The sequence below is a fragment of the Theobroma umbraticum genome, unplaced genomic scaffold, assembly GCF_002168275.2.
Source record: "Theobroma umbraticum cultivar Fairchild unplaced genomic scaffold, ASM216827v3 scaffold_50.0, whole genome shotgun sequence".
NCBI lineage: Eukaryota > Viridiplantae > Streptophyta > Magnoliopsida > Malvales > Malvaceae > Theobroma > Theobroma umbraticum.
This window is the reverse complement of record NW_018397261.1, coordinates 4,499,896-4,526,681: the sequence shown is the minus strand read 5'-3', so window position 1 is coordinate 4,526,681 and position 26,786 is coordinate 4,499,896. Positions and strand designations below refer to the sequence as shown.

Here is a 26,786-nt window from a genome sequence, read left to right as displayed (position 1 = left end):
AACAAGCCCAACTTAAGAGTTTCCCCTCATTTCCAGGTTTCATCCCTTTCTGTTCAAAACCCTAATAATCATCAACCAAAAACCCTTCGACTTTTGTCTCCATTGAATTCCTAATTCGATATCTCCTTCTGTAAGTGATAGTATTTTCTTTTCTTCCTCAGGATAAGTAATAATCAGTTTAATTTTTTGCATTTGATTCCACTAACATGATCAATTTTTGCCGTTGTAGGCTCTGCGGATTCTGAAGTATCTTCAACAGCAAACTCCCCTCCAGTTGGTGGATATATAAATAATATATATTGCTTAAATCTTCAACAATGGTAAATAACTCGGCACGTAATTGTCATACTTCCGATATATTTCTTTTTCTTGAGGTTGTCAAAGTACTTTGCTCTGTTGATTTTATAATAAAATTTTCACCGGAATATGTCATTTTCAGAAGCACTGTAAATTTAATAATGTGGTCTATTAGTCTCTTGGGTGCTTTATTGATTTAAACTTTTTAAGGGTTGTTTGGTGCTATGTTGTTATGTCTCATATGCTTGGAAAGATTAGACAAGTAGAAAGTGATGTGTCATGTTGGGAGGCACTTGTTCTTGCCCCTGAAGTGGCTCTCTTGGAATTTTTGAAAAGTGAATGAGGGAATGTTGTCGGTAATTCGGTTGTCTCCTTGGAAATGACGGTCAAAATAATTTCTATGCTGCTTTGAAAGTATTCATGTTTTATGCACATATTTAGTATTGTGCTTGCTCGAGTTGTGTTATTAAGAGTAGTGTTGGTGAGCACTTCATGGTAATATGGCTACAATTCTTGGGGACAAAGATATTAGAATTCTTGACAATCTCACAGCAGGAACATCTTTATCACTAGTGCATTCTGATCATCAAGCTATGAGTCATGTGATTTGGGTACACGGTTAGGATGAGATATAATTGCTCATCATGTTCTCATTAGGATGACTAACCTTTCCTTTTATGTTGTCATTTTGATAGTTTATGCACTTTATATTGTCCAAGAAACTGAGATGGTTTGTTGAAAACCTTAAAAAGGATTTTTTTTTGGGGGGGGTTTCATGATGGTGTTTTGTAATATCTTGTATTGTTGGCCTTAAATTTGGTTACCTTCAATGGCTCAAGCTCGTATAGTTTGTGCTTTGTTTGTTCATACACCCTTAAGAAAATGGGAAACATCATTAATAAAAATAACAGGTAAAGGCTATGAGACAAGACAGACAATTAAATTTTTATGTATTTGTACAGGCTGCAAGAATTCTTGCAAACTTGATTGTGATGGGCTCTGGAATATTAGGAAGGGCTGTGTTTCAGGCGTATCGTCAAGCACTTGCAAGTATGTCTTCCAACTGTGTCAGTGTTTGGAAGTGTTCTGTTTATTGGTTTTTATTTTTTAATAATAATCATTGTAATCTTGCATTTATGAATTTTGCTTTACTCTGTCTGAAATCCTTGAATTGAACATATCTACATTGTGCTTGATTGAAATGCAGATGCCTCAAAATCTGGTGTCGCTCAAGAAACAGTGCAGAATATCAGGAGAGCAAGCAAAATTATGGCTGAACCAGAGGCTAGGCAGATTTTAGGGGTCACAGAGCATTCATCATGGGATGAAATCTTGCAGGTTTCCTAGATAATTTTACTTATTATTCTGTGATTTGTCATGCCATATTTTTTATGTTGTTCTGACTAGCTTTTCCTTGAGCAATTTGCAGAAATATGACAACTTGTTTGAGCAAAATGCTAAGAATGGGAGCTTTTACCTGCAGTCAAAGGTTCATCAAGCTAAAGAATGTTTGGAAACAGTTTACCAAAAGAAAGCTCAGGGAACCATGGATGCATGATTGGTGGAATTTGTTCCAGCCACGCTGATCACCCAATTTAGCAAATCCTAATTCTTTTTGATCCCTATGAGCTCATATAAATAAGTATTCTTTTTCACCTATTGTGTTAACACTGTGCTGGTATGCACAACCTTTGGCTATACCAGATGTTGCATTGCAACTATTTACTGGAATCCCATTAAAGAAATGATAGCAATAACCTTTAACCATTATTCCCGACATGATCTTTTATTTATAGTGTAATCGCAACATTTATCGTGATCAGCAATCTAAGTATAAATGTAGAACTGTGGATGCACGTGAAATTGATAGAATTGGCGGTCATAAAAAGAGAAAAGAACCTGGTGGATTTTGTGCAAATAAGAATGAATGATATGGGCTAATATAGGCGGTATCCTATCTTAGGCAGGAAGGCCTATAGGCCTATAGATAAACGCTAAGCTGTTGCCTGTCGGCAATTCTGCACTATATGGAGACTATTTTTTTAGTGCGAAATTCAGCAATGTGTTTTGGCATCTGGGTACGATGTTCTTCTCTTTTCAAGCAGACAAGGGATTGGGGAAACAAGAATGCTTTCTTCCAGGAAGTCAGGGACAAAAAGGCACTTTGCTCCAACGAGTTAATTGTTAGGTGTCGGTGGGGTCATTTCTTCCACCTTCACACAATATATTTCCAGTGGTGCCGACTCTGGTAAAATTTACACAATTGTCAACGACCAGACTGGGCTTTGGAACTTGATCCTGCAGTGGTGTCTTAAGTTTTTCTTGTTTGCTTTGAGTTCTGCTTTCTATATTGGGCTGGATATGAATTTTCATTTGCCTTTTGGAGTGGGTAGTGGATGACATTTGCCGGAAGCCTTTTTGGTGAAGATGGGATACATCAAACATACACATGCACCGAAACAATATTCAAAGGACACGGAGATGATTATATCCGTTGACAAACTTGGGAAACGCGTCGCCTGACAGGAGTGGCAAAGCGATCATGACAACATGGATTCCAGTCATTGCCGTGTCTGCATCACAAATATGGTCCAAAATCGCAAAATTTATTATGTCTGTAGTAAATTGGACATGATCTGATCCGATGAGTAGCGTAGACCTGACTGTTCAGTGTTCCAGAATCAATGCGTTATGTATTTAGTGAAACCATGACTGAACTATAGCTAGAGTATGTCAAGTCAACGAAGAAGAATGAATATGTACCAATAGCCGCAAAGTTTGACAGGAAAACTCGACAGACAACACTCGAGAATTAGGCTGTGGAGTGGCGCAGCCTCAGCGGTGTCTATGTCTGCTCCTAACTTGATTTTGCTTAGTTTCTTTCTCGACTCTCACACGCATAATTGCCGTGGAGACTGGGCACCCGGTCAGTCCTATTTGGCTTAATTGATCACATAACTAGCAATTTGGAATTCTTAGTTACAGTTGGCTTGTACATATGTTTTTATTCCCTTTTGTTTTATACCAGTAAAACGTTGCCGTCAAGCATTCTTGTTCTTGTTTTTCTTTCTTGAGTTTTCGCTTTGAGACAAATTTTTAAGATTGTGAAGGATTTTTTTATTTGGTCAAAGGATTTTGTTTTATTTGCATAGTGGTTGAAGTATTTCGAGTCAACCCATTTGTTAATACAAATACATGGTTAATCTACCTAAATGCCACTTGAACGCGAGTTAAAGTTAAAATATTTTGTTTTTTTAAGAGACATTTTAATATTTATAAATTTTGAATTCAAAGCTTTTAAGATGGAAAATTTAAAAATTAGATAGGAATCAATAATTTGTGTGTAAATTTTTATATATTAAATGAACGTATTAATTAAACACATAAAGAAAATCAATTGTGACAATTAAAGAGAATAATCATGTATATAAAAATGGTCTATCAGGTCCACTCTAAGATTATATTGGACAGCTTCCTCATCCACAAAAACTAACTTGGCTTCTCTGAATTAATTTTTGGCAATCAATAAGCCTTATATATATATATATATATATATATATATATTATGAAACTCACAAATTTTAATGTATCAAATAAAACCTTTGAAACCATCATGACAAACTTAATATCTAAAAATATTGATTAGTAAATCATTTTAGAAAGATGTTGAAACTGTTTCTTATTAAGACCTTTGGATTTGTTTAATTTTGTCATAGATCTGATTTTGTTTTAATTGATAACATGATGGAACAATTAGTTATTCCGTATCTAAATTCTCTTCGTGGAGTGGTCGCAAAGAATTATTGTTCTAATGATGTTTTCCTCCCACGGATGAAATAATTCCTTGCAAGTAAAGACATTTTGTCCTTCTGCCCACTAATTATTTCACCTCTTTTTTTGGGGGGATGCTAATTGTTTACTCTGAAAAAGATAAATAGTATGGAATTAGAATGTGGAAGAGATAAGTGTTAGGTTTCTCTCCATAAGAAAAGAGGAGAGGTGGGGCTCCTCTTCTTCCATGTTTGGGGGCCGAAAAGCCATGCCAGGTGCCAAGGAACATCTTACTTACTTCCCATTCCACGCTTTCAAACTTTCAAAAGGGCGGTGCCGAAAAGCAAAAAGAATTCCTGAATAATTAAGGAGTAGAAACAAAGAAAGCAACAGGAGCGTCACAAAGTAAGCATTCAAATGCATTTTGGCAGACAAGTAGCTTGGCAAATACAAGAGCGAGGCAGATTTAGGTTAACTGATAAATTGAAGTGACTTGAGTCTAAACTTTACCCCAAAGCTTTACTCATTTATTTGCTGAAACCAGGTTGTTTTCTCCTAAGCTTTTAATTGTTTATTGATTCTATGGGTGAAGCCCCCCCCCGCTCAGGGCCGTCCTTTTATTTTATATTTAAAGAAATTATTTTAAATCGAACTTTTTCACCACACGTACGTGCGCATCAGTTCCTCTCTCACGTGTTTGTGTTCTTGTAATTGTATCAAATATTCAAAGTATTTATTGTACTTCACATGACACATAAGCACATTATACAATACGCCTAAAATCTTTTATCATTTTATATTTAATATATGAATTCGTGATTTAAATTTTATTTTTAAAATTTAAAAATATATAAAACTATACTTAAATTCTGACTCACGACATATACTTTAAACATCCAAATTAAATTAAGTATTTAAATAAAGTAATAAACTTCATCTTAAAGTAATGCAGCCCTGTATCTCCCAGGCGACATGCCAGTATTTGGTTAAGAGTTGTGCAAAATAACTATGAAAAGCTTGGTCTTCTAGCCATATCCCAACGTGGTTTAATAAGCTTTATACACGTGTTTGTTTGTGTGAATGCACTTGTACCGAATAACATGAAATCCCCGCGCTTCGTTGCGAGAATTGCTATTTTTATTACTAGACTATGCCCCGTGTTGCACATAAGCCTCTTTCTACTTGATTTTTTCTTTTTCTTTTTTTTTTGTTGTTTTTTTCTTATGCCTTTCACTTGGTGAGAGGAGGAAACCCTTTTGCGGCTTTTTTATAAATATGTTATGGTTTTTTAAAAGTATAAATCAATGAATATTTATATTGGAAAATTTTTTAAATTATAAACATTTGTAAAAATAATATCTAAAATTGAAACGGCTATAAATTAAAAATGGAATAGTAGAATGATAATTTAGTTTCATATTTTTCAATTCTCTTTTCTCTCCTTTATCTTTATTTTTCTTTCGCCAAAAGACTTAAATCTTTTTTACTCTATTTTAAAATATAAATTGATAGAGTACATTTGTAATATATAATAATATTTTGATTAGGAAATATTAAAAAATTAGAGAAAATAAACAACACATAAAAAAAACCTAAAATTAATTTTTTTTCGTACAAAAAATCCAAAACCATTAAGAATGCCGTTTAATTCAGTTTTTTTTAATCGATTTATGGTTGCCAAATTTTACAATCAAACTGACAGAAAAAATCTATCATTAAAAAATATATTATATATTTTATATTAAAAAATATTATTAATATTATAAAAGAGTTTCAAAAAAATATCCCGATTAATCTAAAATAAATCAATTTTAATTATTTTTAATTTTTATTATAATTCAATCTATTTAAATTATTTATAAAAATTAAATTAAATAAATTTTTAAAATTATAAAACTAAAAAAATACTCTACTAACATTAACCCACCATTACAAGGTCCAAATACGAAGTTATAGCCCATTAGATATAAACCCACCATAAATACAAGGTCAAAGAAAAGATTAAAAAAGTCCAACCTGAATCTCATCACAATTCAAAGCGGCTGTCAGTTTCATAATGGCCAATTGGCCAACTCATTAACTTAATATTAGGTATAGATGTAAGAAACTGAAAGAGTGTTTAAAAAAATATATAAAAAAAAGATTCCATTTGGTCACTTTTCAACTTTTCTGTTCATATATATGCATCATGCATGGAAACTTAGTTGAACTTTTTTGTGTATATGAAGAAGGCTTAGTTAACTTTAATGGTGAAACCTTTTAGAACAAACAAAACTTGCACAAAGCTAGCTGACTGATAGAAGGGATTGCCACGATATTGAGATATTAATAATCTAATTACTATACATATTATATGTATATAGTCAAATTCATTGAAATGTGAACTCCCCTGAAAGTCTAAAATATGAATATGTTATTGATTTTGACAAAGGATTCTTTTTATTGGTAGAAGACTTAATTATTTATTTTGCCTGAAGAAAGAATTTCAAAGTGAAATGGTTTAGTATTAGCTAGAAATTGTTGTTGGGGCTGGTCAAAGTTTCTTGGCAGTTTACGGCCAGAAAGCGTGTCAACCCATTTCCAAGCCCACGCTGCTTTCAATCACGGCCGAATTTTGTGACCCTCGGAGACTTCTAGAAGGCATTTTAGGTTTGACGATTTCTCACCCATTTCTGATATAATTATAAAAATCAGCCCAAATGCTCCTCCTTTTAAGCTCATCCCTTACATTTATGAAATTATGATAACTTCCTTCATAAATTGACGTATACCAAATTTCACAGATTAATTTTTTTCAATCTCCAAGGTCTCCACAAGGTTGTTCTCTAACGCTCCTTAACTCATCATTATGCCTTTCAACTATGGTTTTTCCTATATATTAATTAATTATTTATCCATCCTTTGTCATATTTTGCATGCATGCTTGCTTCCTTTTCTTCTTCGCCATCTAATTTTTTCCTCTTTCTTTTTGTACTTGTTTACGGTTCAAGAAGTCCAAATTGAAATTTCATGCATATATACATACATTTAGATATATACATATAGATATGTATGTATGTATGTATATATCAGGTGAGTATTTAACTCTCATGTTTGACAAAATGAGATCGTTAATGCTTAATTAAATTCTTCAACATTGCAAAAGCTTTAATAATAATTGCGGTTAGATAATATATGCTTAGGAGTTGGTATACAAGTACCCTATCTGTACAGTAAGAGTAATAAGAGTAACCTACCTCTAATGTTTCATATAAGGGATCAGCACAAGAGCAATGCCAAACGTTTTAAAAGCAAGAAAAGAAATGAGATTCAACTAATTTAAAGGCGGAGGATTACGCTCTAGTTTATAGTGAATTAACTTTCAGTACACTTTGCGTACATATGGATCAGCTAAGTAGCTACCACTACTTGTTGTACGACGACTATAGATTTCTTGTACGTAAAAGAAAGAGAAGTTTATGTACTTGTCTCCCTATATTAATTCACTCCACTTTTTTCTTTTTGTGTTCTAATATTGAAGTTCTAACCTATACATAGTGTTATTTTTCTTTTCTCCTCATTTTTATTTTAGATAGCTTGGAATAAAGAACATGTGGAAAACCGATAATGCTATAACTGGAACACCTCTAAATTTCATCACAACAAACGGTTCTGGATTGCCTTGAACAAAAAAAGTTGATAAATATTTAAACAAAGCACGAGAAAATAGAGGAAATGAAATGCCAGGAAAAAGAAAGAAAGAAAGAAAAAACAAAACGCAAAAGATCATCTAAGAAAGCTGCCCTTCCCCAAAGATAAACCAGCTGGATATATATTCATACCCGGAACTATTCTCTTGAATAGTAATAATCATAATCTCTCCTATTCTTAGGAGGATCCGAACCTGGAGGCGATGAACCACCGAACTGCAGTGAAAATCCCCCAAAGTAGTCTTGTTGTTGTTGTTGTTGTTGTTGTTGGGATGTTAACGTTGTGGAGGATGAAGATGAAGATAGAGTGGCGTGTGAAGTGAAAGGACTGGCTCCATGGGCACCTGGCAAAGCATAGTTTAAAGCATTGCCTGATCCCCCGCTAAGAAGATGTGCGTACTGAGAGATATTGGGATACGTTGCTTGAGAAGGAGGTGGAAAAGGAGGAGGTAAAGCCGCCGCCCTTTCCACATCTCGCCGGGTTGTCAGATAACCTAATTCCGATCTTCCTTGAACTCTCTCTGGGAAGTTAAGCTTAGCTTTGCTTCCTTTAAACCTAAGAGCTGCTTCATCATAAGCTAAGGCAGCAGCCTCAGCCGTTTCAAAGGTGCCAAGCCAAACGCGAGCAGCCTTCTTTGGATCTCTTATTTCAGCTGCCCATTTCCCCCAAGGCCTTTGCCTAACTCCTCTATAATGTCTTCTCCTCACGTTCCCTTCAACACATTCAATTTTTAAGGTAAGCGATCAGACGATATATAACTTTTGATTTTCCTTTTTCGTTTGTGATTGAAAAGAAAAAAGGAAAGAATGAAAGAATAACTTCACATTCACGACACATGAAAAAAAGATGCTAAGTGAGTACACGAATAAAGACTCTCTAATCTGAAATCTTCCACCAACCAGGCCGCAAAGAAAGAAAGACATAGCCTAAAAGGGTAAATGGCAGGTCATTGAAAATTTTAAAATTATAGGAATAGGTAACTAGAGTGAGGGAACGCATAATGAGGCTAATATAAGTTAATTTCCAAAAAACAAAAATTCGTGCAAATTGTGCTAGAAAATAAGTGAAAATCTATACCATTTAGACTTTATCATCTTCCTGTGGGCACAAATTAACATCCATAGTTTCTGTTTTCTTCTCTTTTTCTTTTTATTAATAAATCTTGGTTTGCAAAAGAACAAAAAATCAAAGCAAGAAATGCGTTATTCGTGGAACTTGGAAGTACTGAATACCTTTAGAAGACATGCAATCATATGAAAATCCATTCTCAATCATTTGTCTTTTTCTTTTTAAAGAAAAATATAGTAATTAAGAAGGGCTTTGCAAGTGTTAATGATAATCAGGAAATAATCACAAAAAGAACAGCTTTAATAAGAAGAGATGGAAACCAACACATATATACCTTGATCTTGGGATTGGTTTTGCTGATCAGCAGTGTCAGATTGGTACGTAGGGTGTTGATCATGCGGTGGGAATGGGTTGTTGTTACTGTTATTGTTGTTGTTGTTGTTGTTTCCAATAACTTGAGCTAGGGCTTGAACCATAGCGTTCATGTCTTGTTGAGACCTAGCCGAGTAGACAGGGAAGATATGATCTTCCTCTTTCTCTTCCGATTCATCAGGTGAGAGTGGTCTCTTCCCTTGTCTTGGATCCACTTTAGAAGTCTTTGAGGGTTTCCCCTTTTATATATGCCTTTGCTCTATATATATATATCAAAAGCAACAAAGCAAGAATAGTTTCTCAGCCTAATCAAAGCAATAAACATGGAAGATGGAAACTCGATCAAAAAAAGGCACAAGAAATGAAGGGAAAAGAAGCAGCAAAATTGTATGCATGTATATGTGTTAGCTATGGCAGGTGGGAGCTGCGAAGAGTGGGAGAAAGGAACTAGTTTTGTAGCTAGGGATTTTATATGTGCTTTCAGACAAAGTGTGAACAAGGGATGGAGATAGCTGACAATGCTGAAATCCTCTATCCAACTTTTATAGTCCTGTTTTTCTCTCTCCACTCTTTACTTTTTTAAATTAGTTTTTTTAAAATTAAAAAAAAAAATCGAACTCCCTTGCTTTTTAAGTAAGAATTATGTAACCAATGTTTGGTTATATTCAAATTAATTAATTTAGTATCTGTTATATATATTAACCATCAATTTTATCTGCTCTACTATAGCATGTATCAGGCCTTAGCATTGCATGAATCTTTCTTTCTTTTTCTTTTTTTTTCTGCCAAGAACAAAGAGTGCATGGATCTTACTTCATTTAATTTGTAGGATTTAAAAACATCTTTAAATATAAGAGCCGAAAATTATATATTTGTGCATACAAATAGATGATAAATCATATAAAAAATATTAGATATGATGCAATAAATATAAATGCACGCCAATTCTCTAAATATGTAAGAAGAAAGACATCTACACACGTTTTCCGCATACAACTGCCTAAAATAGCTTAGGTAATGACCATATTGTAACCTATATAGCTGTGGTGTCTCTTCATTAAAGGAAGTGAGAGTTTTTGAGTTTTGAGCTGTCAATACTAAATCACAAAAACTAAAGAGAGCGAACATTCCCATATCACACACATATATAATCCCATCAATATATATTAAAATAATTAAAAAATCATATATAGAAACTAAAAGTCATAGATAACATATGAGTGATATTATTTACCAGCTCTTAATCGTATACCATAATGAAATAAAATAAATTTAAAAAATGTTCCTGATTAAGTTTTTAAAGGACTATTTCAGAGTTTCTTGTTGATATAACTTGGTTAATAATGAGCATTAACCTTGTTCATTCTGCCCTACTTATAATTAAGTAGTTAGGCAATGTATAATGTGATAATTATATTTTAAAATAAAATATTCTTTCTTAACTTTTAATCATACTTTTGCGTAAGTCCATTAATTCTTAAAATAAATAATTCATTCCAAATGCATAAACGACATTAATAGTTAAGTGTAAAATATCAAAATTACGTTTCTTTATTTCTATCACTTTTTCACTATTTTTTTTTAAGCCCTCGACTACCCTCTTGACCTACCACCCCTGCACACCCCACCCTTGTGCTCCCTAAAAGAGCCGAAGCACGGATCTTGCACCCCCCCAAGCCTAATGCTCTCCAAGGGAGTATAGACCTCATCAGAGGCGAAGCTAGTCAATTTTTATTGGAGGGACCAAATGTTAAAAATAATAAAAGTTAAAAATTTTTAAAATTAATATATTGAACTTAACCATTAATAATAAAAAAATTTATAATAAATAATAATTTTATAACATGTAAATAAAAAAAAACTTATAATAGTGCTCTAGAAAAATTTTATTCGATAATAGTAATATCTTTTTTAATTTAAATAACTAAATTATTTGTAAGAAATTTATCATTCATTTTATTTCAAAGTTTTACCTTTTTCAATATAAACGATTAAAAAATTAATGTAGTCAATATCTAATATTTTTATTTTATTATATTTAAATTTATAATACTAAATATTAAACTATAATGCATAAAATATAAATAGTTAAATACGATATATATAATTAACAATTTCTTCTTATACTAAAGATAATTTCCTTTCAACTAAATATAAAAGGTAAAGCACATTAAAAACATATACTCAAAATAATTTTTTCTTATATAATTAGGATTAATAAAAATAATATATTATTAAAATTTTAAACAACAACCAATAATGCAATACTAGAACCTATATTTGAGAATTACATATTCAATAATTTTTTAATTTTTAAAAGTTAAAATTATTGAAAATAAAATCCACATAACAAAAAATAAAATACCATGATAAGTAGGAAGATATAACTTATATAACAAAAAATAAAAAGAATATGGTAGATGATTCATAGAAATTTAAAAGAGAAAATCTATAAAAACTTAAAATATATGAGCAAATAGAATAGAGTTGAAAAAAATAAATAATAATAATATTAATTAATTAATTAAATAAATAAAAACTTTATTTTTTTATAATTTCGTAATATAAGAACAGAAAAGAAAAGAAAAAAATATGAATGAAGAAATTTAAAAAGTTAAAAAAAATTAAAAATATGAGTAAAATTGAATGAAGTTTATGAGGTTATTTTATTATTTTTTAATTATATTAATTATTTAATAAAAAATATATTTAAAAATTATTAAAAAATATATAATATATAAAAAATTTCAAAAATTTGGGGGGCATGGCCCCCTTCATAAAGGACGCTCCGCCCCTGGATCTCATGCTCCCCAGGGAGATGCACCCCTTACCACCCCCGATACTCCCCAAGGGAGCGCAGATCTTGTGCTCCTCAAGGGAGTTGGGCCACCCCACAGTCGGGAACCCTTGGAGAGGACGAGGGTTGGGGGGTAGAGCATGGGGGGAGGCAGATTCAATCGGAGCTAGATCTGGTGCTCGCTAATCAGAGCTGGATTTGGCACTCCGGTTGAGAAAGAGTTAGGAGGTAAGTTTTTTATTTTTAATAAGAAACAAAATTATATTTTATATAATGTATTAATTTTTAAAATTAATAAAAAATAAAATTATTTATTCAATATTACTATGTCATCAATCTAATAAAAATATTAATCATAAATTAACAGTTAAATTTATATGTCTAATAAAAAAAAATTTTAAAACCGATTATTTATTTTAAAAATTAATAAATTCACTTAAAATTATGACTTAAATCAAGAAATTGAGAATATTTTATTATTTTTATTTTGAAGACGATGGCCAATAACTTCTTACCTATTTATAATAGTAGATGGTTATTACTTATTAGTACGCTTCCCCACTCCCGTCCCTATAAATCTCCCAGGCCCACGCTGCCTTAATTTTTCTTTTTTTTTTTTCTGTTTTTGTACAAAATAAATATATTAATAATTTTTTTATTTATTATTAATTTTAGAGTGAAAGATTTAAGCAAAAGGCTTCTCATTTAAAAAAAAATAAAAGGAAATGTGAAGTAAGCTAAAATTTGAAGTTTAGGCAATCTAAGCGAGATTTAAATGGTGAGGTCAAGACTTAATGAGAGTTAAAGCAGCTAAATGTAGGGCCCTAATCGTTTAATTTAACTAATTGAACTATGTGACTTCCCTCAATGAAGAGTGAAGTTGTTAATTATTTCAGACGTAGCAGATAATAAAGATCATTATAGGTGTAAATGCAGAAACTAGAGTCGCCCAACCTATAGCACAATTAATGAAGTGACTAGACCAGCTTCTAAACTGCTAGGCCTAGTACTAACGGAATTGACTCAATAATTACAATTAAAAGATTTTCAATTTCATATTTTATCTCGAAAATAAAAATGAGACTACAATATATATATATATATATATGAAAGGTTATTTTTAAAAAAATAGTCCAAAACTTAATTAGTGAATCTATAAAAAAAAAGTATAATGTTTTAAAAAGTTTTTAAATTATTTAAAAAATTTTATTTTTTTATTATGCTTAATCTAATATCTATATTTTTAAAACATGAGTTAAATAAATCATTTATGATTAACGATTGATTAATTATTATCAGTCACAATGTTGTTTATTATTTTATATTCACATGATGTTAATGTGACATTTATATGACGTTAATGTAGATGATGAAAAATTTCACATTGACCATCTCATTATGTCACATCATCATTTTTTATGACATGTCAACATGTTATGTTAACATCATATGACATAAAACAATAAATAATAATAGTTAACTCTTAATTATAAAAATCTATTTGATTTAAAATAAAAATATAAAAATTTATTTAAAAATATTATAAAAATAATTTTTTATAAAAAAAAAAGCAAGAAATGGAGGTAAAGGTTTCACATGTTAAGCTTTTACTATATACATTTATCAATTATAAAGAATGAATGAACGAATACAAGTTGATAGCGTGTAGCCTACGGAAAAAATTAATGAAAATAATAGGCCTTTATATTCTTTTCAAACCAAACACTTCACTCACAATAAAAGAATCTAGAGAAAATTGTGAGGAATAATAATTTTTTTTATAATTAAGAAAAAGTGTATTTGAATCTTACTCTTTAAATAAAAAGTTTATACATTAATTAATGAACCAAATATTTTAGTGCTTGTGAGAAATAGTCTTTTTGATAAGACGATTTCAAAAATAACCATCAAAATAAATTTAACTGTTTTTAAATAAAATTAGTCACGAGATGACAAAAATACCTTAAAACAATTTCAAACAAATTTAATGCTACCAATTTTTCTCTCTTCCCATTTGTCTTTGTACTTCCCATTATATTGTGCTCTTTATTTTTCTATCTCATCATTCAGCTTTTTCTAATTTAACCACCATCACCATCTCTTTTTATCTCTTGTCATCTTGCTAAATCGTGTTTGATTTACAAACCAAAGAGTATAACATAGAAAGTAATAACATATTCTTGAATTTATTAATTTACATTCACAATGCACTCTATCGTCGATCTACAAACCAAAAAGCATGACATGGTGAGTAACAATAAGTTCTTGAGTTTATTAGTATTAAGTTTTTCTATAATCCAAATCTAATAGAATATGCTTTAGCATATAACAAAATGATTCATGTCTTAGTGTGTAACATCAATAAGAAGAAGAAAGCTTTGGTATATAACATTTGGTGTTGAAACATTGACCTTGATGTGTAACATCTTCTTCTTTTGTTTTGGTGCGTGTAACATTTGATGATATTAGCTTTAGCATGTAACATTTAATGCTAAAAGTTTAACCTTAGTATGTAACACTTGCTGCTAAAGTTTTGGTATGTAACATGTTCTGCTAAAGCGTAACATCTGCTTAAACTTGTAAGCGTAACATCTTTTTTTAATTAAATATAATGTGTAACTTGCTCCTTCGTATTTTACTACAACATAAATACTTAGAATTAAAACATGTAACTAACTTTTTTTTCAACTATAATAATATTTTTTTAAACATAACATGTAATAATAATATTTGTTAAATATAATGTGCAACTTGTTTTCTATCTTATATTTCAATGGGACATAAACTCTTAAAGTTAAACACTTTTACCATAAAAATAAAAATTTAAAATCAAAAAGGAATTTGACATAGAAATGAATATATATTGAATTATTTAATAGATGAAATGGATTTGAATAAAAAGATATTATCCAAAATCCTCTACTTTAGATAATTAGGTTTTTAGTTATTTTATTTATCTTTTTAGTAAAAAAAATTAAAATATATTAGTATTATAAAGAAATATGAAAGAAATCAAATCCATCAGTGTAAAATTGAAAATTAGTATATTGAAACTTAATTTTGTTAATGTTAATACACTTTTCAAGATTCCTTACAAACAAAGTATAACTTTCCCATGATATGAAGAATGGCAACAAAAGCAATGAAACCAATGCTCATGACAAGCACGACATTTGGAGAGATCTTAAGCCCTGGTCCATCATCTGTATAAAACTGAAGCATAGTCCCATCTATCACTCCCGAGGTCGCAGAGCTTGTCATTCTTCTCCCTTTCATGCTTGCACTTTCTCTTGATGGAGCTATTTTAATTACCATTTCTAAGTCGATTCAAATTTTATATTATGTAATTTGAATATAAAAATATTTCATTAAAGATAAATTTATTTAATTTTTTTAAAGTTAAAATAATTAAAATAAAAAAATAATTATTTTTAAAAAATAGCTTTTTTTAAGAGTGAAAAAAACATCTCAATTAAAAAAATAATTATTATTTTTTAGGGATAAAAAAAATGATACCTAGAATCTATATATTTAATCCCACTTCTGCTCCCATCAAGTACAGCAATATTTGGTCTAACTCAAATCAAAATTTGGTTGTTTGAGACTTTGAAAGTTGAAACCAAATCAATATGAAATTCGGGGCAGGAACAATAAAGGAACCAAAGGCCCATGAAACAAAAGCATTGATTTTGGAATTAGTTGGAATGTTGGGTGGCCGATAAGAGTCACCCTCATGTCTTCTTGTACTAGAGTGGAAAAAAAGGGTTTTTTTATAATTTAATTCAATAATTAATACATAATTTTTAATTTAATTAATAGAGTTCCAACCTCTCGTTTTTGTCATTTGATGGTCTTTTTTCCAAATGGAATTGACTAAGTGTTGACCTGAAATAAAGACAATTGTGTGGAATTTGATTTCAATTAAGCCCAATTTAAGACTAGTCATCACGTTACACCCACTCCCACATCAAAGTTTATTATTTAATTTTTTTTTAAATTTAGAGAAAGAGAATTCAAACTTTGCATTTTAAGTGAGTGATCATGTACTAACTAATGAATCAAATACTCAAATGCAATCTACTTTTTAAAGTTAATACATTTTATTAATTGATTTTGTTTTCTTTTTTACTACTTTTCATCTTTCCCTTTTGGCTATATAAACAAATTATAGCATGTTTGGTGCTATTCCCTATCTATTCCCATGTTTTTTTTTACCCTTGTTTGATAAGTAATTGTCAAAAGGAATAGCTATTCTTTAATATTTGCTATTCTTTAAAAATGGTTAAAACTTATGCTTTCCTAAACCCAAGCCCTCTCATAGTATTTGCTATTCCATGGGTGGGAACTAACTTTTAAATTTTAGAAGACTAAAATACCCCTCATTGCCATGAAATATTACAAACTTATACATGTAAATACTTCTTTTTCTTCTCATTTTTCCATCTTCTTTCTCTCAGTTCTTACCTTTATCATTCTCTCTAACTTGTACTCATCACTGGAGATGACCATGGTAGCGATAGATAATGGTAGTGGTGACTGTTTCATGATCGAATATGGTTCAAAACATCGATTTAGTACTTTCGGCAAAATTCAACAAAGGAGTTGTCGGATATGGGATCCATGGCTTGATTTGGTCATGAGAAGCATTGGATCTTGTGCTTCCCGACTAGATCCCCACAGCCAAATCTTGCTATGAGAAGCACCGATCTGGCACCCTAGTGGCCAAATTCGGCCACATCTTACTCCAGATCGGCATTTCATTACACCAACCACATTTCCGGTGGCAGACCATAGAGAAGAAGAAGGGAAAAAGGAAAAAAAGAAAAGAAATTGAAATAAAAAGTAAAATTTTATTTATAAATTAAAAAAATTAAGATTTAAATCATAATAATGTTTAAAGTATAAATAAAATAGTAATATTTTAAAATATTAATGTTTATCTTATTAAATTATTAATATATTAAATTTTTAATGAAAACATAAATAAAAAATAAAAATACAAATAGAGAAAAAATAAAAAATTGTATAATATTTTAATAATAAACTATTAAATTTTAAATTTTTTAAAATTTTAATGAAAATAAAAATAAATAATTTAGAAAGAAAAATCTTGCTATATTTGTTTTTTGGTATAAATTTTACTAAATTACATAAAAGGTATTTTTATTGTTTTAAAAAATAAATATTATTATAATAAAAATTTTTAGTTTTTAATTACATATTATAAAATTAATATTTTAAATATGAAAATAAATTAAAATTATTAATATTTTAATCATAATAATATTAAATTATAAATAAAATATTAATATTTAAATGATTGATTATTAATAGTTTAATTAAATTATAAATTATTAATATTTAAAAAATAAAATAAAATAATAATTATATATAATGAGGGGTATATTTGTTTTTTACTTTTTATTTTTTTTCTAAATTTGTTATTATTAAATAAATACTATAATAAGTCATAATAATTATTTTTATTTTATTTTATTTTATTTTTATGTAATAATTATTTTATTTAATTTTTATCTATTTCTTGAACCAAACGTAACATTAGTATCGCAGCTGTTACATGGATCAGGATTCCCTCCACGTTGACCTCCCAAAATAAATATATACCATTTTGATAATATTACACATTGTTACTTTATTTGGATTCATTTTGTTTTCCTTTCTATGGGCCAACAGCCAGTCTCATAGCAGGCAGGATTTCAAATTCTTGGGCCACATGGGCCCAACACATTAGGCTCCATGACATTGACAGTCTCATCGTGTAGCAATATTATCACATGAACAACCGTCTACACAAGTTTGTCTGACCGCAGGAATGGGGGGATGAAATTCTGATCAATCAGTGCTCTTCACATTGAGTGTAACTTGCTTCCGAAGACAAGCTCATTGATTCTTTGGTGCAGCTTTTACAGCTGGTTCCCAGCCCAGGGGAGAAATATTTAAATAGTTCATGAGGCACTCACACAACATATAATTTATTTTAGCTACCAAAAAATAGAAAGTACCATAAATTTTCTCAAGGGAAATTGGTAGTTATGTAACACTTAAAAACTTTTCTTCAACTTATGGTAGTTACATGATTGTACCGAAAAGTTTAAGGAGTTCTTGGTGGGGGAGCTGCCCCCATTGCAAATCCCGTCTCTCTACAACCCACGGTGGACATGACAAAGAATGTGCTGTCTGTCAGCCGTGTGGGCAAGCTAGCAGACAGGCGCAACGGCAAAGTCTTTGTTGACCTGATCAATCTCCAATCCATCTTGATAACGCAATATATCCATCTGTTGTCTCTGAAGAGACTTTGATGCAAGACTTGTGTACAAGCTGCCTCGTTAAAAAACCATGGTGGCATTGACAAGAGGCAATGTCAAGGCGTGACAAAACACCCAAAACAGAAGAATAATTTTGATTATGTACAATGCTTTACAAAATCAAGTGCTTGGTTTAATATCTCTGCTTCGCATGTAGGTTAAAAATTGAGTTGGTAATTCTGCTAGAAGTGCTTGAACAATAGAAATCTCTCCGCCTGCAAGTGAACAACAAATGTTACATCCTTGACAAGAAAATGTTTCTGACGCATGTTTAATCAGTGTTCACGTTGTACCTTTCGACTGACTAGATGACTTACTTTGTACATCTCTAAATGGAACAAATTGAACAATATCACGAGAGGCAACACGTCCGGTTGAGCTTTCAAGTCTTTCTCCCTTATCTGCATCTAAAATCTGTGAAAGAGATTTGGTTACCTAATAAACCGATTGAATCTTCTAATCAAGCACTGCCAACAAAAGGATTTGTACCCAGATGGATATAGAAGGGGATAAGTAATAAGTACCTCCATTTCTTTGAAGTCAGCTCCTCCAACTCCAACAATGAGGATAGACAATGGGAGATCTGATGCTTTTACTAGAGCATCTTTGGTTTCTTGGAGATCAGTTACTACTCCATCCTAGATCAATATTAAAAAGTATCAGAAGCAGTGCAAAGATTAGCAACCCTTTTCTAGTAAGAATATAGAAGACCTATTGTTATGAGAAAGAAAAAAAAAAGGTTAAAAATTCAGCTACATTAGTACGATAAATGTCCTTCAAAAAGAGAAATCCAGAAGAGAACACTAAAAGAACAATTAAAGGGTGTGAATGTTGGCTATGAATACCAATTACATACATCTTCAGGAACATTTATATAAACTTCAGCTGGCAGCTAGGAAAAGCCATCCCTTTATTTATTCTTTTTTACTATATCTTACCGTGATTATCAACAAAACAAAGTATTTTTGAGCATCATTGGCAAGGGATTGGCTGGCAATTAGCGCAGCTTTGTTAATCACATGTCCAAACAGTGTTGGCCCTGCAAGAGAAACATTAAAAAGGGCACTGGCATAGGCCATCATAATTCCTCGGATTCCTTCAACCTGAAAGACAATGATATTTGGTTAATATCAAGGCACAGAGAGTAAGAGATTATAGCATACAAAGAATTGAAAGTAAATTTATGCTGGAAACTACTCACCTCACAGTAGTTACTGCTTCCATTCAAGTTGAAACAATGAGAAACTGGACCATCAATTGGCCGTGCTCCAAATCCCCAGGCAGGAAAGCGCTTGTCTGCATCATAAAACTGCAATACCTCCCCTACCTCATAGATTGCCTGGGGAAAAAGATGCAGAACATTTTCTTGGGTACCAAAAAGAAAAGGAAAAAAAATTTATTGAAGAGATCCATTTCATACTTTCTGATACGCATTCAGCCGTCCTGACGGATCAATATAGTGCAAGGAATCAGGGAGGCGGGGATTTCCATTTGAAGCTGATAGACCGGAAGTAACAATTAAGATGTAAGAATGTGTACAACCACCAAAGACCTATGTTTGTGCAGCAAGTTTTGAGTGATTCATCTTACACAACTTGTTAAACTAGCTAGCAGGAAAGGGAAACAAAAAGAAACAAGAAAGGATAATAGCAGTAATGATCTTTGTACTCTTAAAATTTGTTTGTTTAATTCACTACACTATATTTATTCCAAGAAAGTCCCTGTAGTGCAGATTTTATGCTCATACTCCCTCAATTAACTTCATTGATGATGTCACATGTTTTCTTGTTAAACTTAGAAAGCAAAGACTAAAAAAGAGACATGACTAATATTTGATACAAAGGACTGCAAGTGGCCAAATTTTAGCGCAGCCTATATGTAACAACAAGGACTTAAGGTAAATGAAGCATTTAGACCTCACTGTAATTTGACCAGTGGAACTCCTACATATCAAATATTTGCCATATCATATTTCAATCTCATATAAACTTAAACAGCAAAACATGCCATATTATCACCGGAGTTAACTGTGAGATGAATTTAAAATTAGGCGTTAAGGGACTGATCAGAAATATAGGGAGTATGGAGACTGTTCATGATGATGATAATGATTCTACAAGGATTTAATTAAACAATTGCTAAAAATACATAGATCACTAGTGCCACTATCCCCATCAAGAATGATCTGACAATACAAGAATTTAAATGAACAATTTCTAAAATACAAAGTACACTGAGTCACTTTTCCAACTGAGCATAAAACAAAAACTTAGATAAGGAATACACGAAGACAAGATGAAAAAGCCAGAACTAAGGATCGTTTGAAATATTCAACATAAAGATGGTAAAACGCTCGATATTGCAAGATGCTGTGAAATGCAAAGCAGGAGTGTTCAAGTGCATGGCATGCTTGTAAGTATCCATTGCAGATTATCAAAAATGTTAATGTGTCCATTGATGACTAAAAGGTTAAAGCACAATTATGCCTTTGTGCCTCAAGGCAGAATTGATCTTTTAGCATAAAAAATTGACATATTAATAGATGGGCACAACTCAAATGCAGATAAAAAAAGGAAGACCAAGGCAAATAAAAATAAATCCATACATGGCATGACTGGCAACCAGACTTGATTATTTAATCTCCTAAAAGACTTTAGAAAGAAAAACACCATGTCTATAGGAAAAATTCTGTCTATGGTAACATTAGCCCAAGTAAACCGGAAAGTACCAGTGAAATCAATAGCCACCATGAAGTTCAGCTCAAAACCTGCAGCCAGGTAATCGAGGAAGGTATGTTGGACAGTCTCAGAAAATTTGTCCACAAAAAGCTTGCCTTTTAATATCTGCATCAAACTTAGCAAATTAGTAACATAAAGCTAAGTACAAAAAACTTTCATTATGCAATAATTGCAGTTCATAAAGTGTAACCTTGTTTTGGAAATCATGCCCAACTGGAGTTGGCAAAAATAAGTTTTCTCCTTCCCTTCCAGAATGAAGCTTCTCCAAATCTGCTAGCGACTTCTGGACTTTTCTGATAAAACCAAAAAACAAAAAAGAAGCCACATCAGCAAATGTCCGAAGGAAAAGGAAAATAAGAAAATAAGATCTACAATTACCCAATCAGATCGTGCTTGCCATTGCTGTTGAAGTTAAAGCACTCTATCACTAACGGACTATCCTGCAAGTTTATATAGAAATGTAAATTCAGAACACAAGCTAGAAATAAAGATGAAAAATGCTCAGCATCAATGAAGAAAACATCTGCTCATCTTAAGCAGACACCAGCATGTTTAAACAGCTAAATGCAATTCACAGACAGCACAGTATTAAAGCACTCTGACTTTTGAGCAAGATCAGGATTACTAGCAGGAAGGATGAACAAACTGACGGAAAGGAAAATAATTGTTTCCTATAAGGCCTAACAGTCCAGTATTAGACCAAATATTGCACTGCCATGTAACGAATTCAAGAAATAGTAGATCTTGTTAAAAAGTAAAAGCAAAACTTGACAAACCTTGCTTCCAACCTGTTGAATATTCAGAAATACTGGCTTCCATGTTGGGTTGAGATCATTCTTTAAGACTTCAGTTTTACATACAGGAATAGAAATCCCACTCTCTACAAGTTTTGATATTACCAAAAATGGGTCCTGCAGTATAAGTCCACATATGCACCATAAGATAACTAATATTCCTAAAAAAATATAACAAAAGTAAGAGTGCTTCAAATCAGCAGTGCATACACTTTTTGAGAAGAGATCCTTAGATTCCAAATCTGAACACCTTAACACCATCTCTGCTGTAGTCTTTGAGCTAATGCATTCCTCTGCATGCACAGTAAGCTTTCCTTGGTGTTGGGAACGGGTTGCTGTGACAGATTCCTCTCTACGAACAAGATCAAAGGTCAATGACCTGTTTGGTTTGATCACAATCTGCAAGACACAAACAAGTATTTGATGAGTAACTATATCAACATTTGTAATTTAACTAAATGATGTAGAGCAAAACTACAGGTGAAGACCCCCAGATTTTATTTCAAATTTTAGGGTTTTCAACTAAACTAAGGCATTCCAGTTCAGTTACATACTATTACATCTTTGCATCCAAATACCCTGGTTAACAGGGGCATTCAGAAGGAGATAAAAAACTACAAAGATACTCATGCCATACCTCTGACAATGCACAACAAGCCTCACCAAGAGATTGCTGCTCCTCCAGCTTAAGCATCTGTCCAAAGGTGAAAGCAACTACTGAAAAGTTCATGTTTGCATGCTCTATTATCAAAGTGATGTGAGGAGAAACTGTGTACATCTTGTTCGATAAAAAAGTCAAATCATATTTGTAATATCCAAATCAAAGAACATGTGAAAAGCATGGTAACAAATTATGAATTCAGTGCGAACAAATCCAAAACAACTAAACAAAGATAAATACGATATATAACAAAGACATTATACATGTTTCCTCCAAGTTGTCAGTGTGTAAACTAAACTATTTAAAAAGGGGGAAAGGTACAGAGGAGGAACAAGAAAGGGCAGTATAACTCAAATATACCTTTACGTCCACATTGTGAAACTGGGTGTCAACATCAAAGACATGAAATCTGTGATCAAGTATAACCCAACAAATTAAATTACAGTGAAACAAATCAAACCATCATTTTTCTGACAAGCAAAAAAAAAAAAAACATTGGAAGAATAGCACTTACAGCAAGGTTTGGACAACCTCAAAATGATAAGTAATTGTATACTTTGTGATCCATGTAGGATTCAAGGAATTGAGAACTACTTCAGTACGAAATACTTCTGTAATTGCTCCATCTCTTTCTTTAATATAAACCACCACCATTGGATCACTCTAAAGCAAACAAAACTTATGAGATTATCAGGCTAAGTTTTCTGCAACAAAAGTACGACTCCTGTGACTAAAGAATAAAGCATGGCAGTAAAGTACATAATATTAGTTGATGCAAAAACCTCAACTGAAAATGTTGTAAGAGCCAACTGAGCATTCAAACTAAACCTACGGAGATGCTTAATTTTCATTTACGATAAATTTGCTGACCTGTCCTTATCTCTGAATTAGTTTTGTAATATTATGTTATAAGCTAAAGATGCAATCAAGATGATGGGATTAACCCTAAAATTAGTGACATGCTTCTTGGATTCATCAAGCTCATATTCTTAGGATGTTTTAGGAGCCTTTGCTTGATCAGGTCAGACATGGGTTCAGTAAAGGAGTTCTTTAAGTACTTTGCATTCTGTGAGTGCCTCACATATGTCATCCTTGAGGCATGCCATGATTGGAAATCTGTTGTCACACTACTATTCTTAACAGTTACTCACCCTAAAACACACCATACCCTTCTTCCCTACAAGATGATCTAAGTATCATTTTCCACACAGAGGTTCTCATCTTCAACTCCCTAATGCCTAATTCCACTTATTCAAAGGCATCATCATGTCACCACACACCAGAAAGAACCTCCACATTCTAGTACCAGCAACCAACAAATGCAACCATGTGTTGTCCCTGAAGCTTATAACTTTCTATAAGTACGATGTATCAAAGAATCATCAAAATCACTTTCCTGAATTGTTCACAAGAATTTTAATTTCAACAACAAAGGTCAAATATAGTACTGCAAAAATATGGTACTGAAATTCATAATTACGTTATTGCTAGTAGAGCAACTAAGCTAGGCTTGATTCTTGCAGTACATATAAGTAAATACCTTGGAGAAAACATCCCGGTTTTGCAAATTTGATGCAGAAAATGATAACTGCATACAATTGTCTTGGTTAGAAGAGTCAATACAACAGCAGAGTTTGCAAAAAAAAAAACACACAAACACAAAATAGCAAGTTTCACAAACTTATAAGAAAACGAAACAGAAACAAGCTTATCTAGTCAACAATGATCAAAATCAAAGACTCCAAATCTAAATACTAATAAACCTAGAAATTACTACTCTCTCAATTTGAAAATTATTATCAAATTAAGTCGCAAAGAAGAGTTAAAATCAATTAGCTAATCATCTACTCGGTTACAAAGTGAATTCCACCGTTCATTATAAGCCAAAACTTAGTCATTATCACTAAAGTAACTGAAGAGGGAAAAAAGTTTGGTAGGAAAAAAACCTCGATCTGAGAGAAGAGGCCATGGATTCCACGAGACTTAAAGAACATGTCGACAGCGTCGTTTTGGTTGCCAGTGGCAGCGGAGGCGGCGGTGCCACCCACAGCCGCCATCCCGCCGCCGACGTCCGAGCAGCAATTTCCCATCTCTAAAGTCTATACTCGCGGACTCTGTTTCCTCAACTCAATAAACAATATATATGCATGAGAACCCAAAAAGGAAAATAGATAAAAAGGTATTTCGAAAGTGAAGTATAGAGGGGGAAGAGACAGAGAGATGGAGCTTTTGTTATTTTGAAGAAAAAAAAGGGAAAATAGAAAATGTGGGGACTAAATTTTAATAGTGAAGCCTTCCAAGTTTCCTCGACAATGTTCGGAAATGGCCCACTTTCTGTCGTCTGTCCGTTTTCCCAAAATGAAATCAGCAACCAAAAACGCGTTGCTGAAAGCGCGTTTTGGTTCGTTCTATTTATAAAGCAATGGAGCGCCCTACGAAGGGAAAAGAAGAGTTGGGTAAGAAGAGAAGAGAAGAGAATTAGCCGCAACTTCAGATGAAATTCAACAACTCAACACACAGCTGAAAGGCCTTTTCATGTTTCGAGTGTTTTTGGGGGCAGGTGAGGTTTCTTTTTCAGCAATACTAAGACAAAAGAGGCGTTGGAGTCACAACCAACCAAAATGTGTCAAACGTTCCCTAACCTTGTTCTCAAGAAAAGGACCCCTTCATTTTCTCAAAATTTTCAAATAATATTCTTCTTTTACCAAGAAGATCGAGTTTATTAACATTAAAACTAAAATGCCTCCAACGGAAGGCAGGGTTCTTTCATGTGTAAAACGAAGTGGGGTCCGATTTAGAAACTAATCAAATTCACTTTGGTGAGATGAACGTAAGACATGATGATGTGTAAAGTTTAACATTATGTGTTTACTGGACCCTACTTTTCCTGTGCAAAAAGAAAATAGATTATGATATTACAGGTTTGAATAGATTAATCCTATTCCCCCTAATAAGAAATGGTGGTGTAATCTTGTAATGTATTTGGGGGACATTGCTAATGCCATGATTGGCAACTAATTAGGGTGTTTAAGAACTCACTTTTGCGCCAAAAGTTGTCAGCTCCGCCCATGCTTCAAATCCAAGCCCCGCTCTCGCTCGGATCAGATGCCATTCATATTTTAATTAAAATACACCTGCAATCCCACCATTATTAATTAGCAAAGCCACATATCTTACTGTTATCACCATGCACTTTGTATTTTTCGAACCTTTTCAATCAATGATGCTACGTACAGATGGGATTGGGAGTTTAAAGTTTTTTTTTTTTTGGAATTAAATAAGTTTTCAAAACCAACATGAAATTAACATTATTTTTACATAATTCCTAGTATGATTTTTAAGTCGGATCTAAGATATTATTATATTAATCTTTATTTTTATTTTAATATATTTTTTAAATATTTTAATATATTTAATTTAAATAAACTTAATAAACAAGAACAACCGAATCCACTTTTAAAGTTTAAAAGTAAACCAAACCCAACTCAATTTATAGATACTCTACATAAAAGTTGACTTATAATTATGTTTACTTTAAAAATCTTGAGTCGATAAATGAACATATTATTTTAATTGAAGAGTTAAAATGAGATAATTCTTTTTAAATGAAAAATAAACTCAAAAATGATGTTTATATCTTTTCATCTTGTAGTGTCATACAACACAAGTGTTAGGTGACTTCCTGGCAAAGAATCATTTTTGTCATAGGGACATGATAACCTAGAAAAGGAAGATTAAAATAAGAAGATGGTATAATTGAAGCCCGTGGAGTGAGAGCAAGCAATCGCAAAACTTAAGTGTAGTTTTCTTCAAGTAAAAGTTAAGTTAATTAGGTTTAAAAATTGATCGAGTACATGACTTTTTACCCAATTTAGGGTTCAATTATCACTGGCTGCAACCTGGAAAAAGGAATTTGGGTCCCAAAGTTTTCACGAGCACTGGTAGTAAAATTTCAATCTGCGGAGAGAAAGAGAGAGGTACTCGAGCTTGCTTTTCCCTGAAGTCAATAAAATTATGCTACTACTAAACAGCAGCAGAAAGGCAGGAACATCATTCATGGCAAACAAGCCAGAGAAAACGCAAATGTCCACACTGCCCAGAGGCACAATTAGTTATCGGCCGACGGCTTGTTCACTGCTAATCTCCTAAAAGCAAAGCATAATTAGAAGAACCCACACCCACGTAGGTTAAAATGGCCCACTTTTTTTAGTGTTGAAAAGTGGGCATCAAATCTTCAATCAGAAGCATCGCTCATGGCCATGGGCACCAAAG

The 26,786-nt window shown here is 32.1% G+C and overlaps 3 protein-coding genes across 5 annotated transcripts; 1 reads left to right on the top strand and 2 right to left on the bottom strand.

Annotated features, from left to right (window-relative positions):
• LOC149527104 (Protein Transporter, Pam16) lies at positions 1-2,108 on the top strand. Its single transcript, XM_021430645.2, has 5 exons — positions 1-130; positions 230-320; positions 1,260-1,347; positions 1,505-1,635; positions 1,727-2,108. The coding sequence occupies exons 2-5, from the start codon at positions 318-320 to the stop codon at positions 1,853-1,855; spliced, it is 351 nt and encodes a 116-aa protein (XP_021286320.1). The 5' UTR covers positions 1-130; positions 230-317; the 3' UTR covers positions 1,856-2,108.
• A 5,567-nt stretch (positions 2,109-7,675) lies between these two features.
• Positions 7,676-9,722, bottom strand: LOC110417932 (Integrase-type DNA-binding superfamily protein). Its single transcript, XM_021430536.2, has 2 exons — positions 9,161-9,722; positions 7,676-8,470 (listed from the first exon to the last, which is right to left on the bottom strand). Exons 1-2 carry the CDS (start codon positions 9,309-9,311, stop codon positions 7,896-7,898), a joined length of 726 nt encoding a protein of 241 aa, XP_021286211.1. The 5' UTR covers positions 9,312-9,722; the 3' UTR covers positions 7,676-7,895.
• An 8,265-nt stretch (positions 9,723-17,987) lies between these two features.
• Positions 17,988-24,998, bottom strand: BON1 (Calcium-dependent phospholipid-binding Copine family protein). 3 transcript variants are annotated; one of them, XM_089783817.1, is made up of 16 exons: positions 24,461-24,987; positions 24,055-24,102; positions 23,029-23,177; positions 22,875-22,923; positions 22,491-22,547; positions 22,064-22,252; positions 21,848-21,970; positions 21,438-21,499; positions 21,250-21,352; positions 21,050-21,164; positions 19,742-19,818; positions 19,523-19,660; positions 19,260-19,424; positions 18,846-18,959; positions 18,639-18,735; positions 17,988-18,536 (listed from the first exon to the last, which is right to left on the bottom strand). In XM_089783817.1, exons 1-16 carry the CDS (start codon positions 24,602-24,604, stop codon positions 18,442-18,444), a joined length of 1,725 nt encoding a protein of 574 aa, XP_089639943.1. In that variant the 5' UTR covers positions 24,605-24,987; the 3' UTR covers positions 17,988-18,441. The 3 variants fall into 3 exon arrangements, with proteins under 3 accessions (XP_089639943.1, XP_021285561.1, XP_021285558.1); XM_021429886.2 differs by having other exon boundaries at positions 21,836-21,970; positions 24,461-24,981; XM_021429883.2 differs by having other exon boundaries at positions 21,836-22,252; positions 24,461-24,998.
• Positions 24,999-26,786: the final 1,788 nt, after the last annotated feature.

Excerpts from the sequence above, each read along its gene's own strand:
- BON1 (XM_021429883.2), bottom strand. The coding sequence starts at position 24,604 with ATGGGAAATTGCTGCTCGGACGTCGGCGGCGGGATGGCGGCTGTGGGT. Across the intron at positions 22,924-23,028 it reads GAGGTTGTCCAAACCTTGCT|ATTTCATGTCTTTGATGTTG; the intron begins GTAAGTGCTATT and ends ACTTGATCACAG. Across the intron at positions 19,819-21,049 it reads GGTGGCTATTGATTTCACTG|CTTCAAATGGAAATCCCCGC; the intron begins GTACTTTCCGGT and ends CCGGTCTATCAG.
- LOC149527104 (XM_021430645.2), top strand. Across the intron at positions 1,348-1,504 it reads GTATCGTCAAGCACTTGCAA|ATGCCTCAAAATCTGGTGTC; the intron begins GTATGTCTTCCA and ends ATTGAAATGCAG. Across the intron at positions 1,636-1,726 it reads CATGGGATGAAATCTTGCAG|AAATATGACAACTTGTTTGA; the intron begins GTTTCCTAGATA and ends AGCAATTTGCAG.
- LOC110417932 (XM_021430536.2), bottom strand. The coding sequence starts at position 9,311 with ATGAACGCTATGGTTCAAGCCCTAGCTCAAGTTATTGGAAACAACAAC. Across the intron at positions 8,471-9,160 it reads AAACCAATCCCAAGATCAAG|GGAACGTGAGGAGAAGACAT; the intron begins GTATATATGTGT and ends AATGTGTTGAAG.